Raw genomic sequence first — 16,001 nt, forward strand, 5'->3', positions numbered from 1 at the left:
TTGGGAGAAAAAGAGCCTGAGATTTGAAGGGAAAAATAAGGTACAAATTACAAACAACTTTAACAGCCAGCCCCAAAGGGCTAATTTTAAACATAGGAGTTTTATCACAGTCTAGAAAAAATACTAATCTTAGGCCCATTCCACTATATTTAACCCTTAGTTCACAAGGGGTTGATTTTAAAAATGGGTTTCAATATTGTTTTCTAAAATTACATTCTATATTTGTTATTCTATAGAAAACTGTACAGCAAGTAAATTAGAATAACTTCAATGGGAATATAACTTAAATTTTTTAAAATTTTAAATAATTGTATTTCCATTGCAGTAAAAGAAATAGGTGGCATGTATATTTTGGCAAAAGGAGCTATTCTGTGGTTATTTACTTTATCAGTCTTAAGTTATTATTTTACCCTTAAAGAATTTGTGGTAAAGACATGTAAATTACTGGTTTTGATCATGACTGAGTCTGTTGCTTATCATGTGTTTTATGAGCAGTTATGTTTTTAAAAATATCTGTTTTTACGTTTTGGTTAATATTGTGAGCATGGATGCCAAGATTATTTTTGCTCTAGATTTTTTATGTTGTTTAAATGTCTCTTACACTTATGACAAGCCAAATGCACCTTTTAGAAGGTGATATTGCTACCTGTGGGATAACTGGCAACAAGACAGGCCTTTTCTTTTCAATGGTTGGCTTTTACTAGAAGGAATTCAAAAAATGTCAGAATTTGTAGCCTTGGGGGTATGTCGGAGATTGGGACTGGTTTGTCAAGTTTTTCTTTTGTTAAAGGAAATAACAGGAAATTTGCCACTACTGCATTTACTGTACTATTCTAAACTTAAGATTCATTCCTTGATGCTTGGACCAGTGGAGAGAATCAGACCAATGGAAGTGCTGAATTTCCTGTGTAATTTTGTGAATATTGCCTCAAATTTTCTTTTCATACACTTCGAGCATGAATTTACTTATAAATAGTACATTCTTTTTCACACATTGATAGAAAAATGCATTTGTGTTAAGTAGCAGGATATATAATATTGTCCCTTGTTACTTTCTTGCTTCCTCCTCTTTTGCTCTAGAACCTCAGTTACCTGATTTTAATGGTAAATGCTAAGCAAACTTAACACAGGCTTTTATTGAAAGCATATTACATACAGTTATACACTTTGTAAATGATACGAATTTTAAAAAGACAGACTTTGCTCTCAGGCTTAAAAATTAGAAGGTGAACAGGGGCCTACATGACTGCAACAATGGATAAAAGGTGAGAAGTAGATTCAGCAAAGTCCACTGAAAAGCGTGGTGGGAGTTCAGACGCTGCTTCCACTTGTGAATCAGGGAAGGCCCCATAAAGAGGTGACATCTGAAATGGCCTGAGATTCATCAATTTTTCAATATGTAGCGGTTGCTAGGATCTCATTTTATCTAGAGTTAAAATAAGAGTTTTATAATCTCAGACCCAGGTCAGAAAGCAAAATTACCTTTAGTTTATATTAATAACTAACCATTAAACATATAAATAACAAAACACAAACAACAAAAATTGTACATGGAGAGCTGAACGGACATTGTCGCCATGCTGCATTTAAATATGTCTGGAATCCCAGGGCTGCTGGATCTCATTCCAAAGGAAGAAGACTGGCAGGAGGCTCACAGTGTGACCTGATAAAAACAGAGATGAAAGTTACTCTGCATGAGGTGGAGATGAGAATTGAAGAGTAGAAGGAAAGAGACTGAGAAAAGAAGGACTAAGAGGAGGGAGAGATAAGAAAGGTGGGAAGACAAGTAGGGAGTGGATGAAAGAACAGGAAATATGGGCACAAAAACTCACCAGCGCTTCCTAAGCCAAAATGCAAGGCATGTCAGAAGCACCAGCGGCACCATCACTGCCAAGATGATCCAGCCCACGGAGCCTTGATGATGTTCTGTGGGTTTGGGTGCACACAAGGTGTCATTTCAAACCCACCCCCTGTTTACTGCATTTCCCTGGTCTAACATATTTATTTGAGTGTTCGCCTCAGTAATCTTTGTTCTTGTTTGCTCTCTCCTCCCTCTGTAGAGTTGAATCTTTCATCTAACCCTCAACATCTTCCTACTTCTCAGGTCTCTCATTTTCCACTCTTTTATTTATTGATCTATTGTCATTCTTTTGGGTTTGGAGGCCATAAGTCCCAGATTTTACTTGGCTCTCCTGCTCTGCTTGTAGACCGTTATCCACTCCTATTCCCAGTGTTTCTTACCCAAGTAGAGGAGGATGTCCTGGCCTCCTAGGCTGCTATGTCTCACCTGGCAATACAGGCCAGATGTCTCAGTGGCTTCCACATCCAAGAAAACCTGAAGGTACCATGTCCCATCAGCATTGGGCAAGATACCACTTTGTTGAGTGCCCTGTTGTACCTGTTCACCTCGCATCCACTTTACCCAAATTGGCTTTGGATGGAAGCCAGAGACATGGCAAACCAGCATCTGACGGTCAGGACCAGGATTAGAGTCAGTGGACAGCCAGGCCTCTGGTTTTACTGCAGAGAACAGGAGAGAAACTCAGATAAGGACTCTAACACAGACTTGGAGGTTCATATCTTCACATCAGCTTAGACAGACACATCTGCCACATGCTGGGAACTCATCACGCCTTATCCTTCTCCCTCTTGACTCCTTATCCTCAATTTAAAGGGAAGGTTGGAAGGTATAATTTTAGAAAATTCTTGGAGGAAGGATGTGGGACTGACCTTCTCTCTGGAGATCTGCCTTCCCTGCCTCAGGGATACTCAGGAGGAATCGTGGGCAGGTGTCACTGAGAATCCTCTGTACTACATTCTTGACGACCAGGTACTGATTGAATCGTCTGCACATATCCTGAGCTCTTGTTCCACCCTTTGGAGATGGCCACCATGAATTGTTCCGGAAGTGCAGGAGCTCTGATCCTTGATAAGCAAATCCATAGAAGTCTACTATGGCTCCCCCAGGGTGCAGCCCACAGCCCATTCTTATCTGAATCTCAAAGGGATCTAGGAAAGACGGATGATAAATTAGAGGAAAGAGGGAATAAAAAGATGAAATTATTGGAATCAAAAAAAGGAAATAGAAGAAGTATGGGGGCTTTGAGATAACGGAAGAAACTTTGGTTTGATCAGAAGTTCAGAAAAAGTATAATTGGTGGTAGTTGAAGGAAGAGGAAAAAAATGACCTTTTTTGGGAAAATGAAGTGAGCAAATTGTTGAAAGAATGTGACATAAATGGTGAGAGCAAGAGAATAAGGAAGCACGTAGTGTGAAAGAGTTGTGATTATAATAATCCAGGGTGAATGTAGTGCAATAGGTTACAATAACTGTACAGACAGAGAATGCTGAAGGGATTGAATGTGGGGGATATTGGAATAAGGAACGCATTGAGACTCACATCCCTCACCCAGCACATTGCACCTCCCCATTTTGGGAATTGAACTTACATTTAAACTTCCATTCACTGGCATGTCTGTGAAGTTCGTGCGGCATTTCAATGGAGAAAGCACGGAAGAATTCTTCCAGTTCTTTTATCTCTTCCTTGCCCAAGTTGCCCTTGGACCAAGGACGCAGGAAAATAATTCTGCCAGAGTTGGTGTCCCAGCCATGAGTCTGCAAGTCACCCAACCAAGCAGAGTACCGAATTTTCACCCAGGAATGGTTGTAGAAGGATGAGCTGTGGATCATTTTGAAGGAGATCTCCTCCTGGAAGGCTGTGGCTAAAGAACAGATAGAATGAGGAGAAAAAAAGCATCGGGAAGGAGAGAGAATGAAGAAAGGTGCCAGGAAGGAAACACTGAGAATCTGGAGATAAGGGAAGTCATGGCTACCTCAGCAGACACTCAGCTGCCCCGGGCCCCAGGCTTTACAAACAACCTTCAGAAGGGCACAGGGTCCCAGAGTACAGGATACTGAGAACTACGCTGGCATTCTCCTCCCCAGGTATGTTCTGAGGACACCACACAACACAGCACACAGAAACACACACACACACACATGCACGCACACACACACACACACACACACACATATTTTGCACCCAACAGTGCAGTGGCCAGAGTTCTTACCATCTTCATTGTCACCAGCAGCTAGGAGAAGAACAGTTAGCAATGGAATTTGCAGAAACAGCATTTCAGTTACAGATGTTATTTCTTTCTCTGGAAAGTCTGTCTTTAGCTTCTGTTTTAAATAAATCTACTCTACAATACCTCTATTCTGACTTCCTTCTTCTACCAACAAACCACCACCAAAAAAAAGAAAAAAAATATGCTCCTTCCCTAAACTCTAGGCACTGATTCAGCCTCTCATTTCCCCTCCACTTCTGACTTTCAACTTCTCCCCTTGCTACCAGCCTTCATTCTGTTCATCTTTCTCTAATTCAGCCTCTATGGATTAAGTCCTATGCGCTATTGAAAAGTCAGTTTACCTCTGGGTATATTTCCTTCTCACTCAGACAATGAAAGCATAAAACCAAATGGCTTTCCAATTCCTACCTAATGTTCTGTTGTCCCTGCTCTTTCCTGTCACTCTGTCCTTCTCTTGCCAAATTTAAATTTTCTTCAAGTACTCTTCTTCTATCTGAGCCCCACCCCACTACGTTCATATCTCTGACATCTCATTGGTTTTTTCAATTCGATTTTCAGAATCTCCTGACTGCCCTGTGTAACAGTATAAACTACTACTCCTTTATCCTTAGGGAAGAACCAGTAGCCAACCCAGAGACCACAGGAACCTGGAAACATAAAGAAAAATCTCCTCTGTTTGACTTGCATGGATAAATACCCAAATGAATGTTTACCCAAATGTCACGCAGCCCCTGCCTGGATACAAACACCTTGCAATACTTGTATCTAGTGGTCTACAGACAATTTATTTATTCAAGGAGCTTTTATTCTACTAAAGAAGCAAACACATAAACTAAAGATTATACTCCTTGGTGTGCGGGGTTTTATTATAATATTAGTAACATATCGCACGATATCGCGGTCAATAGGCCACCCACCGCTTCCACAAGAGCCGGCGGGAACAGCAACTCGCTGCTAAGAGCCACGCTGCTTCCACGGGAGCCATGTACCTTAAGCGGCAGGCGGAATCGAGTTGCCCGCACCCATGGGAGCTGGGAGGGCGCTCTGCCGCCTCTGTGGGAGCTGGGACAGACCCACGCTGCCTCTGCCGGAGGTGGGCCCGCCGTCTCCTCTCCAGGCCTGTGCTCGGCCGCAGAGCCTGCGGGCTGGCCCCCCTGACCCTGTCTGTGTCCGCTCTGGCTCTGGGGGACCTGCTGGAGCCGGGGCCCAGCGGCTTGACAGCTCCTGTCTCTGTCTCCGTCTCTGCTCCGGGTCTCCCCTGCATGCGCAATCTCCTCCCGTCTGGTCGTGACCCGTTATGGCGTCCTGGTCTAATTTGCATATTTCCTCTTTATATAGGTAGGCTAGTATCCCTGTGCATGAATCCGTGCACCAGTAGCTCGCTGATGCCCTCCAGTAGCTCTCCACCTGCTGCCCTGCCCTCCTGTAGTGCCCTCCGCCTCCCCACTCTCCCTCATTGCTTGCTGTCCTGCCCCCTCCTGTAGCTCTCCGCTGCCGCTTGTAGCTTGCTGCCCACCCTCTTGCTGGTCGCTGATCTGGTCCTGACACAGTCAGTTGTTACGCCAATACATAATGATCATTTGCATATCACATCTTTATTATATAGGATATAGACTAGTCAAATACAAGCCTCTTGAAACAAAGTCCGAACCCCTAACTGATGTTGCCCACGCAGAATCTTGGCTCCAGTGATTTTCTCAGGGCGTTAGGTCTGTATACCTCTGTTGTGCTTGGTCCTCAAATCTAGCAGAATGACTCCTGGCAAGGTGCTCAGTGAATAAGTTTGAATGATTGAATAATTGGGTTCAGGCTTCCAATTATTTTTTTCATTAGATTTTTAACATAATTGTTTAAAGCATCAGAAATCATTACTTGTATTTCTACTTGGTGAAATGAGAATCTTGTATAGTTTTATTTAGGATTAAAATATATGCTAAAGGCCCTAGCTGGTTTGGCTCATGAATAGAGCGTCGGCCTGCGGACTAAACGGTCCCAGGTTTGATTCTGGCCAAGGGCACATGCCCAGGTTGCAGGCTCGATCTAGTAGGGGGCGTGCAGGAGGCAGCTGATCAATGATTCTCTCTCATCATTGATGTTTCTATCTGTCTCTCCCTCTCTCTTCCTCTCTGAAATCAATACATTTTTTAAAAAATTAAAATATATGCTAATAAGCATGAAGTTTACACAGAGGGTTATGCTGTAAATCTCCTATTATAATTTTTAAGAAACAGTGATAATTTGTGGGAAATTAAATTAATAGAATATTCTGGAGTTCTTTATCCTAGATTTCCTTCTCATTGGCCCTGCTTGGATGTTCCATGCTTGTTTCATCATAAGTTGGTCTTTGCTGGCCATGCTGACCCTCATTCTTATAATGTTTAAAAGGCTCTTAAAATTTTCTTTTCCTTTGTAACTTCTAGATAAATGTGTTCAGGCTGTTATTTATGTCAAGTAAACAGAAATTATCTAAGGCTAATTCTTTTTTTTAAAATATATTTTATTGATTTTTTACATAGAGGAAGGGAGAGGGATAGAGAGTTAGAAACATCGATGAGAGAGAAACATGGATCAGCTGCTTCCTGGACACTTCCCACCGGGGATGTGCCCGCAACCAAGGTACATTCCCTTGACCAGAATCGAACCTGGGACCCTTGAGTCTGCAGGCCGACGCTCTATCCGCTGAGCCAAACCAGTTAGGGCTCTAAGGCTAATTCTTAAAATATATTGGAAAAAAGTTAAGATTTATCTTAACCTAAAATTAAAAAGACAAAATGGGAAGCGCTAAGGGTTTATTTGGGATAAAAATATTGCAATTTGGGAAGCACAGATTCAAGCAGAAACCAACATAGTGTCTTGATTACAGGGTGAGATCAAGGGAATTTTAGGAGAAAGAATGGGATAATTGCATGAATACAAAAAGAAAAGATTTCTATTGGTGCTAACAAGCTGATAGGCTAAATTATTCTATGGCTATTGTAGGGGTTCAGAACAAACTTCCCCAGAATGTGCCACTGTAGCATTTGTAGTATTTTGAGCCTTAGCATTGGAATTTTGTTGAGCCAAAGACAATTGAAACCCTGCAGCTTTATAAGAATCTTTTACTTCTTCCTTAAAGAATTTAAATGAGGGGAGTTGCCCATAATAAGCTTTTAGCAGAAACATTTTTAAACCAATCTACATGGCAGGGCAGGCTACTGGTTACTGAACATCTCTTATTACCAACCTTTTGAAGCCCCAACCATTCCTACCTCATCTTTACCTCAGAATTGCCTCTCATACCTCAATTTAAAAAGTGCCATGTGGTAAATCTGACAAGTTCAGTGACAGAAAGTAGCCTCACAGGGTGACCTGTCATAACTTGCTAACTAGGCAGGTCACAATGGGTAGTCATGCTCCAGGTCTATAAAAGGTGTATCTTTGCTTTAAGCAGGCTTTGTCCATTGTTCTTGTGCATATAGGTGAACACACCTTTGAAATGTCAAAGGTAATCTTTTGCAGACCCCTCTCAGGTGTAACCACCTCAGGGGAGCACATACTCTTATTAACTGTCCTGCCCCCTTTTGGTGCCCGGGACTACCCTCCATGAACTGAGCCACACTGGCCAGGGCAGGACGCTCCTGTTTTCCCCTGTGTCTTCATCCTCCCTGGAAATCCGTCCTCTTGGTCCATTGGTGCTTAGGCTACAAGCATGCTCATGTTCTAACAGCTGCTACATGGTGTTTCCTCAAACACCATCAGAGCTCTGGGATTTCTCTGTCCCCTAAAGTTCTCCTCAGAACCCAGATGGGAGCTCCCCTCACACACAGTGTCACACACTCACTTGAATTCCCGCTCCCCAGCAGCAGTAACCTCAACTTCCCTGCTGGAGACATCCACTGCCTCTTGCAATTATGTGCCTTTTACTGAGCTTCTTCTTTTCCCTCCCACTTGGCTTCAAGCTTCTCTATCCTCTTTCTGGCTTCAAGCCTCTATGTGTATCTGATGTGAGTGCTTCTTGCCCTTCACAGCAAGTCTCTTGCCCTAAAAGGATCTGAGGACGGAGAGTCAAGATAAATTCCTGGATGAGACACCTGCTGGATGCAGTGAATTGGAAAAAACACATCAGCATTCTGGCCTCAGTTTTCTTATCTGTAATAAAACTGAGTTGAAAGAAGTAAATGGTTTCTAATCTTGTCATCTTTGGCTCTAGCATTCTGTGAGTCTTTGTGGGCTCCCATTTCTCCCCATTCATGTGCTCTTCCTCCCCATTTTGCTTTTTCCTCATTTTTTAAACTTTACTTTTCAATAAGTTTATGTTAAAATACTAGAGGCCCGGTGCACAAAATTCATGTATAGGGATGGGAGGTGGGTCCCTCAGCCTAGCCTGCACTCTCTCCAATCCGGGATGCCTCGGGTGATGTTTGACTGCCGGATCAGGCCCGATCCCTCTCACAATCTTTGACCGCTGGCTCCTAACTGCTCACAAGTCTGCCGGCCTGATTGCCCCTAACTCTGCTCCCCTGCCAGCCTGGTTGCCCCTGACCACTGCTGCCTCAGCCCCCGCCACTGTGGCTCTGTGAGCAAGGACATCTGGATTGATGTCCGGAAGATGTCCAGTCTAATTAGCATATTACCCTTTTATTAGTATAGATTATACAACATAAGCTTTAAGATAGAATTGCATTGGTAGAAATGAAGAGACACTTCATTAAAAAATGTATATTGGTTTGATATGATTCAAATCTACTTATTTCTGGCAAAAATCAAGTCTTTGAGAATAGGATTGCTTTCCCTAGCTGGTTTGGCTCAGTGGCTAGAGATTCAGCCTGAGGACTGAAGGGTCCCAGGTTTGATTCTGGTCAAGGGCACATGCCTGGGTTGCGGGCTCAATCCCCAGTAGGGCACATGCAGGAGGCAGCTGATCAATCATTCTCTCTCATCATTGATGTTTCTATCTCTCTCCCCCTCCCTTCCTCTCTGAAATCAATAAAAATCTATTTAAAAATAAAAGAATAAGATTGCTCTGTTATCAAAGCCAAGTAACGTGTGTCATTCATTGTCCCTGATGAAGTCTGAGCAGCTCATTTGCTAAGTGACTTCGCTGGGTTCTTATCAAATAAAATCCATGAAGAAGCAACTAAGCCCACCATGCATTTTTAGGCTGTAAAGACCGAAAGTTGGGGAGGACAGAGTGCTCCTGGGGTAGGAGACAGTGAGGGTCAGTGGCTGGGAGGCAGGGAAGACACAGGAATGCCCAGTGCCTGGAAGTACCTGAGGGTCTGGGATATGCAAATCTGCTGGGAGCAGAGTCATGCCTTGCGCTCCAACAGTTCAGGTCCTGAGGGAGGGCAGGGGTGAGGTTCCAGGGAATCCCCCTCCTGCAAGGCTCCTCCTCCTCCCCTTAACCCCCTACCAGTGGTCGGCAGACTCATTAGTCAACAGAGCCAAATATCAACAGTACAACGATTGAAATTTCTTTTGAGAGCCAAATATTTTAAACTTAAGCTATATAGGTAGGTACATTGGTATTAACTTAATTAGGGTACTCCTACGGCTTAGGAAGAGCCACACTCAAGGGGCCAAAGAGCCGCATGTGGCTCTTGAGCTGCAGTTTGCTGACCACGGCCCTAACCTGTCCATTTGGATAAAGGTGTGGGAAGCAGGTACACAATGCCTAGGCAGGACGCCCCTCAGTCCCGGTTCTCTCCTGAGTGGGGGAATGGTGTTTGCATTGGTTTATTTGACTCTTCTTACACATTGAAGGAGGTGGCAGGGGAGTGCCTGCCAGACATGGTTTCCTTCTGCTTGCTTGCCAGAGCTGCCCATGTGATGACTTTTCCCTTCCTTCCCCTCTGCCCTGAGGTAATGCGCATGAGATTGCCAGGGATGAAACTGAGGCCTGGTTGTATTGCATGGAGATTGTGCTACACAGGAACCTGCCTGATCCAGAGAGGGTTGGGGTCTTTCACTGGGGAAAGGCTCAATTTAAACCAAGCCTCTGCTTGCTGCCGCTTGCTTGCCGCTGCTTAGATAGGCGCCAGCTGAGCCATTTGTGGAGTCTTTATCATCCCTTCTGGCTATTTCCTTGGAAACCAAAAACTCAAGATAGCAGAGCCCTGCTGCATGCTTCTCAGTTGCTGAATTTTCTTGAAGGATGTAAAATAATTTTTAAATGATACTAAAGTGTGTACAATTAGGTCAAAGCATTATGCAATTGTTTCCTATTAATTTGTTCGATCGAGGGTCCTGAGTGTTTGAGGATGTCAGCTCTCACAGAGCATAGTGATTTTAACTATTGAATTTAACCAAAGTCTCCAGTGACTCTTTCAGCAGAGTGGCCTCTGGGCCAGCAGCATGGTGTGCCTGCTCACGCTTCTGCCAGTGGCCACTTCCACCAGGGACTGCTCCACCTCAGCACAGGGCAGGGACGCCGGGGGCCTGCTCGCAACCCCTGGTCAGGCAGCCTCGGGGCTGGGCAACCCCGTGGGTCCATGTACACTCCACCGGTGGCCACTTCCACCAGGGGCCGCTCCCAGGCTGTGCCTGACCGGTCGTGACTATTACAAACTTGACTGGTTGTGACTGCTAAGGCGTCCAGGCTAATTAGCATATCCCTCAATTATTATATAGGACTAGAGGCCCGGTGCATGAAAATTCATGCACTAGAGGGGGGCCCCCTAAGCCAAGCCTGCCCCCTCTCACAGTCCAGGAGCCCTCAGGGGTGGGAGACGACCCAGCGATGAGGGGAAGGCAACACCACTGCCGGCAGCACAAGCCTTAGCCGGCCCTGGTTACCTGAGCCCCGGGCGGCCCTGGACGGCTGGGCAGCCACCATCAAGGCTTGCCTGCACCTCGGGCGGGCCCTGGGCAGCGGAGGGAGTGAGGGGACTGGGGAACTCGGGAGGCAGGAGCGCAGGGGTGGGCCTTGCTGCATGCCTACCACCCCAGTGGGGCCCAGGGGACTGGGCGCTGCCATCTTGTGGCTGTGGGCGCCACCATCTTTGAGGGTGTGGCAGTCAATTAGCATATTCCCTCCTTATTGGATGTGGGTGCCACCATCTTTAAGGGCCTGGCAGTCAGTTTGCATATTCGCTCCTTATTGGCTGTGGGTGCCACCATCTTTGAAGGTGGGGAAGTCAATTAGCATATTCCCTCCATATTAGCTGTGGGCACTGCCATCTTTGTGATGGCATGAGGGTCAATTAGCATATCCCTCTTTATTAGCTAGGATTATTTAGTATTAGTTTTAGGTGTACAACATAGTGGTAAGACAATCAAATCCTTATAAGGTTTTTCTATTTAGTAGTATTAGTTTCAGGTGTACAGCATACTGATGAGACAATTATGAGCCATAAATTGGAGTGTTCGCTCCAATATTTTCAGTACCCACCTGGCTCCATACATAGTAACTACAGTATTATTAACTATATTCCCTGTGTTGTACTTTACACCACTGTGACTATTTCGTAAGAATCAATTTTACTTCTTTTAAAAAAATATTTTTATTGATTTTAGGGAGGTAGAGAAAGAGAGAGAGAGATATAGAAACATCAATGATGAGAGAGAATCATTGATCGGCTGCCTCCTGCATGCCCCACACTGGGAAGCGAGCCCACAACCCTGGCATGTGCCCTAACCAGAATCGAACCATGACCTCCTGATTCATAGGTCGTTGCTCAATCACTGAGCCACGCCAGCCGGGCTGAATTTTATTTCTTAATCTCTTTACTTTCACCCATTCCTCCAATCCTCTTCCCCTCTGGCAACTGGCAGTCTGATCCTGTACCTCTGAGTTTGTTTCAATTTTGTTTTTTAGATTCCATGTATAAGAGAAATCATGCAGTATTTCTTTTTCTCTGACTGGCTTGTTTCACTTAGCATAATACCTTCTAGACCCACCCATGCTGTCACAAATGGTAAGATTTCATTCTTTTTTTATGGCCGAGTAATATTCCTTTGTAGATCTGTGCTACCACCTTCTTACCCATCCTCTATTGATGGCCACTTGACTTGTTTCCATTACTTGGTCCTTCCTTTTTTCTCCTTCTACATGTCGTAGCAGTCATTCTCCATTTAGCCCCAGCACAGCTTCCAGCTTCCTCTCCATTTTATCTTACTCCTTGTTCATTCAGTATCATCTTAGTCTTTCCTTCCTGACTCCCTTTCAAACCTAAAGCATTGTTTCATTGCATGACCTTAAATTCCTGAGTGTAATATGTAAATCACAGTTATGGATTTTATTTCTGGAATGATGGCACAAAACATAACTTGAGAAGACTGTGATAATTCTCATGTGAGGGAAAGTACAGGGATGGAATGATTCTCAAATGTTTTATTTTTATTTATTTATTTTTTAAAATATATATTTTATTAATTTTTCACAGAGAGGAAGGGAGAAGGATAGTCAGAAACATCAATGATAGAAAAACATCAATCAGCTGCCTCCCACACTCCCCTACTTGGGATGTGCCTGCAACCAAGGTACATGCCCTTGACCAGAATTGAACCTGGGACCCCCTCAGTCCGCAGGCCAACACTCTATCCACTGAGCCAAACCTGTTTGGGTGAGTCTCAAATGTTTTATCTTTTTAGCCAGTGTGGCTCAGTGGTTGAGCACTGACCCATGAACCAAGAGGTTCCAGGTTCAATTCCTGGTCAGGGCACATACCCAGGTTGCAGCCTCAGTCCCCATTAGTAGGGTGTTGCAGGAGGCAGTTGATCGATATCTCTCTCATTGATGTTTCTGTCTCACTCTTTCTCTCCCTTCCTCTCTCTCTAAAAAAAAATTTAATAAAAACTTATATTTTAAAAATCTATTTTTTCTACTATGTATTAACACTACTTATGTGTCTTTACTCTATCTAAGCACCAGAATATTGGCTGCAATGATTATGTCAGACCTGGGCAGTGAGACCCTTATATCCATGAAAATATTTCAACTATTTTTTAATTTATAAAGATACCTGAAGTATTAAAACTCCATCTATATAAAAAAACTAAAGGCCCGGTGCACAGAATTTGTGCAAGGGCTTTGGGGTGGTCCCTCAGCCCGACCTGATCACTCTTCAGTCTGGGAGTCCTCAGGGGATATCCTAGTGACTTCTTGGGCCTGCTCCCCATGGTTCTCTGCTCTTTTCGGGACCTGCCTGCTCCACACCACAATGACAGGCAAGCAGGCCCTACTGGGTGCTGCCTGTGGGCTGTGCTTGCCTGCTTGTGGGTTAATGTGGTGACAACAAGCAGGCCCTGCTGGGTGCTACCTGCCAGCCATGCTAGCCTGCTCGTGGGTCGCCACAGCAGTGGCTGCTGGGCTCATGTTGCCGGGGTGACACCGCCTGCATCCTGCCCAGGCAGCTATGGGCACCGCCATATTTGTCGCGGAGTGATGGTTAATTTGCATATTTCTCTCTTATTAGCTAGGATAATACACAACACCTGTGTGTTAAATATAACCTAACTCCTCAATTAAAAACTGATGAGAATCTTGGTCTGAGAACATTGATTGGTTATACTGCTTAATAGTTCTCACCTGTTCTAGCAATCACTAGATAGTGATAAAAATTCACATACCTGCCAGGTCATCTTTTGGTAGATTACATTTAATATTTTCTTTCTTTTTCTAATTTATTTTGCCAAGGCTCTTATTATCAGATAGAAAGTAGGTAAAGAAACTCTTTGTTATATGGTTACTCAAATTTCTTCTTAAGAGCTTTCCCTACAAAAACTATTTTAAGATGATTTTGATATTTCTGTAATATGTTCTGAAAATTTTGCCTAAATATTTAGTTATTATCCTGCAATGCCTGTTATACACTTGTTCCTACTTTGCTTAATGACTAATCATCTAGAAGAAAACTTTGCAAACACCAGAGGTCTTGGTTTGCTAGGGTTGCCATAACTACTCACAGACTGAGTGACTCAAGCACCAAAAATGTATTTCTTAGAGTTTCAGAGGATAGAAGTTTAAGATCAAGGTGTCAGCAGGTAATTAAGATTACTCTATTACATTACATTGGCAAAGGATAGACTAACGAAAGAATGGAACAAAATAAGAACTTCAGCAACCGGTCATTATACATATAGGCACTTAAATTACAACATAATTGGTGCAGTATATCATTATTAATCAGTTGACTAACATGGAAAAATTTAACTTTTATCCCCATTTTATAGCACACACAAAAATCAAGTCCAGGCATATTGTAAAAGTATATCTAAATGTAAACGGTAAGCTTCTTAAAGATAAAATGGTTTTCAAAGTGTGATGCTCAAACCACCAGAATCAGCATCATCTGAAAGTTGTAAAAAAATGCAAATTCTTAGGCCTCTTTTCTGACCTAAAGAACTAGACATTCTGGAGGTATGTAAAAAAACACACAAACAAAACACCTCACAGATGCTGCTGATGCCCACTCACGTTTGAGCACCACAGTTCAAGGACAATATCTCATGACTTTGGAGAAGGAGTAAATAATTTACAGGAGTAAATAACTATCATCATAAAGAGCAATATTAATCAATTGTATCCCATTAAAAATTCTTTCCATCACACTACAAGTTTAAGAGAGTAAAACGTAAACCAGAGTCTGGAAGAAAATATTCACAATAAATATATTCATCAAAAGACTAGTATACAGACATTATGAAGAACTTCAAATCAATAAAAAAAAGACTGACATCCTACCTCACCACACACACACACACACACACACACACACACACAGCTAAAAATTTAAACTGTTACTTCACAAAAAAGTGTATCTAAATGGCTAATAGGCATATGTTAAGTACCATTAGTCAACAGGAAAATACAAACCATAAACAACAATTAGATGACCAAAAATACCCACACAAGAATGGCTCAAATTAAAGGGGTTAAAATCTATAATAATAAAAGTGTAATATGCTAATTAGACCAGATGTCCTTCTGAATGAAGCCAGGGCTGGAAAGGAAACCCAGGTCCGGGGTACCGGAGGGAAGCCGGTGCCGCAGGCATGGGAAGGAAGGCCTACTCTTGCACGAATTTCGGGCATCCGGCCTCTAGTATAAATTATGAGTGAGTTTGTGCAGAAGATGAAAGATAGACTGGTAGAAGCACTGTGAAAACCTGTTCACCAGTATCTATTAAATGTAAAAATATGTACCTCCTGTGATTCAGCAATTCTATTTCTGTGTATATTCTTATGAGAAATGAATGTTTATGTTATCAGTATACACGCACAAAAATGTTCAAAGATCCACACTCTGCAAAGTCAAGGATTGTCCTTGAGGTGCTAATGCCCCCACATCTGCAGTTTTGAGCACCCACAGCTGATAATCCCTTCTCACAGGTGTCCCGACCACATCATGTAACAATGGGAAAGACTTGCACTGCAGCTAAAGGACAGGGCTGTTGCCTTGTAGTCTCTGAGTGGGAAATGCACTGAGAAAATGTGAGGCGGGACAGAAGAGGTGACTGATACAAGCAGCTTTTTAAAAAAATGATCTTTATTACAAGCAGTACTTTATGAGTATATATTATATATAATATATACACAAAACCAATTATTTTTTATAGGAAATCGTTCATAGGCTGGTCTGTTCAGTAACTGTTTAACTCCCAGTTACTAAAATAGACACCTATTTAAGTACAGACAGTCACAAGCATCAAATTACAGCTCTTTAACGCTGTTTAAGGAAAAATTCCTGTGAAACTCTATGTGGCTCACCTTCACTCTATTCAAAATTAAAAACCAATGCCTGCCTGGCTGGTGTGGCTCAGTGGTTGAGCATCGACCTATGAACCAGGAAGTCTAGTTTGATTGCAGTCAGGGCACATGCCCAGGTTGCAGGCTGGATCCCCAGTGGGGGGTTTGCAGGAGGCAGCCTATCAATGCTTCTCTCTCATCAATAGTTCTATCTCTTTCTCCCTCTCCCTTCCTCTCTGAAATCAA

General features: G+C 43.2%; 2 protein-coding genes across 3 annotated transcripts in view; one reads left to right on the forward strand and one right to left on the reverse strand.

The window, feature by feature from the left end:
• FAM117B (family with sequence similarity 117 member B) overlaps positions 1-16,001 on the forward strand; it is a 298,958-nt gene that overhangs the window by 193,612 nt on the left and 89,345 nt on the right. The window lies entirely within an intron of this gene.
• On the reverse strand, positions 1,531-4,335 carry LOC139015511 (T-cell surface glycoprotein CD1a-like). The gene is made up of 6 exons (XM_070423280.1): positions 4,071-4,335; positions 3,450-3,716; positions 2,731-3,009; positions 2,242-2,520; positions 1,833-1,926; positions 1,531-1,663 (listed from the first exon to the last, which is right to left on the reverse strand). The coding sequence occupies exons 1-6, from the start codon at positions 4,132-4,134 to the stop codon at positions 1,621-1,623; spliced, it is 1,026 nt and encodes a 341-aa protein (XP_070279381.1). The 5' UTR covers positions 4,135-4,335; the 3' UTR covers positions 1,531-1,620.

Source organism: Myotis yumanensis, unplaced genomic scaffold (genome assembly GCF_028538775.1).
Source record: "Myotis yumanensis isolate MYYU_CA2020_CCGP unplaced genomic scaffold, mMyoYum1.0.hap1 SCAF_8, whole genome shotgun sequence".
Lineage (NCBI taxonomy): Eukaryota > Metazoa > Chordata > Mammalia > Chiroptera > Vespertilionidae > Myotis > Myotis yumanensis.

Bases quoted from the DNA above. Each gene is read 5' to 3' on its own strand.
- LOC139015511 (XM_070423280.1), bottom strand. From the start codon at position 4,134: ATGCTGTTTCTGCAAATTCCATTGCTAACTGTTCTTCTCCTAGCTGCT. The intron at 2,521-2,730 runs GTCAGTCCCACA...TGTTCTCTGCAG, and splicing joins GGCAGATCTCCAGAGAGAAG to TAAAACCAGAGGCCTGGCTG. The intron at 1,664-1,832 runs GTGAGTTTTTGT...TGTTTTTATCAG, and splicing joins TTTTGGCTTAGGAAGCGCTG to GTCACACTGTGAGCCTCCTG.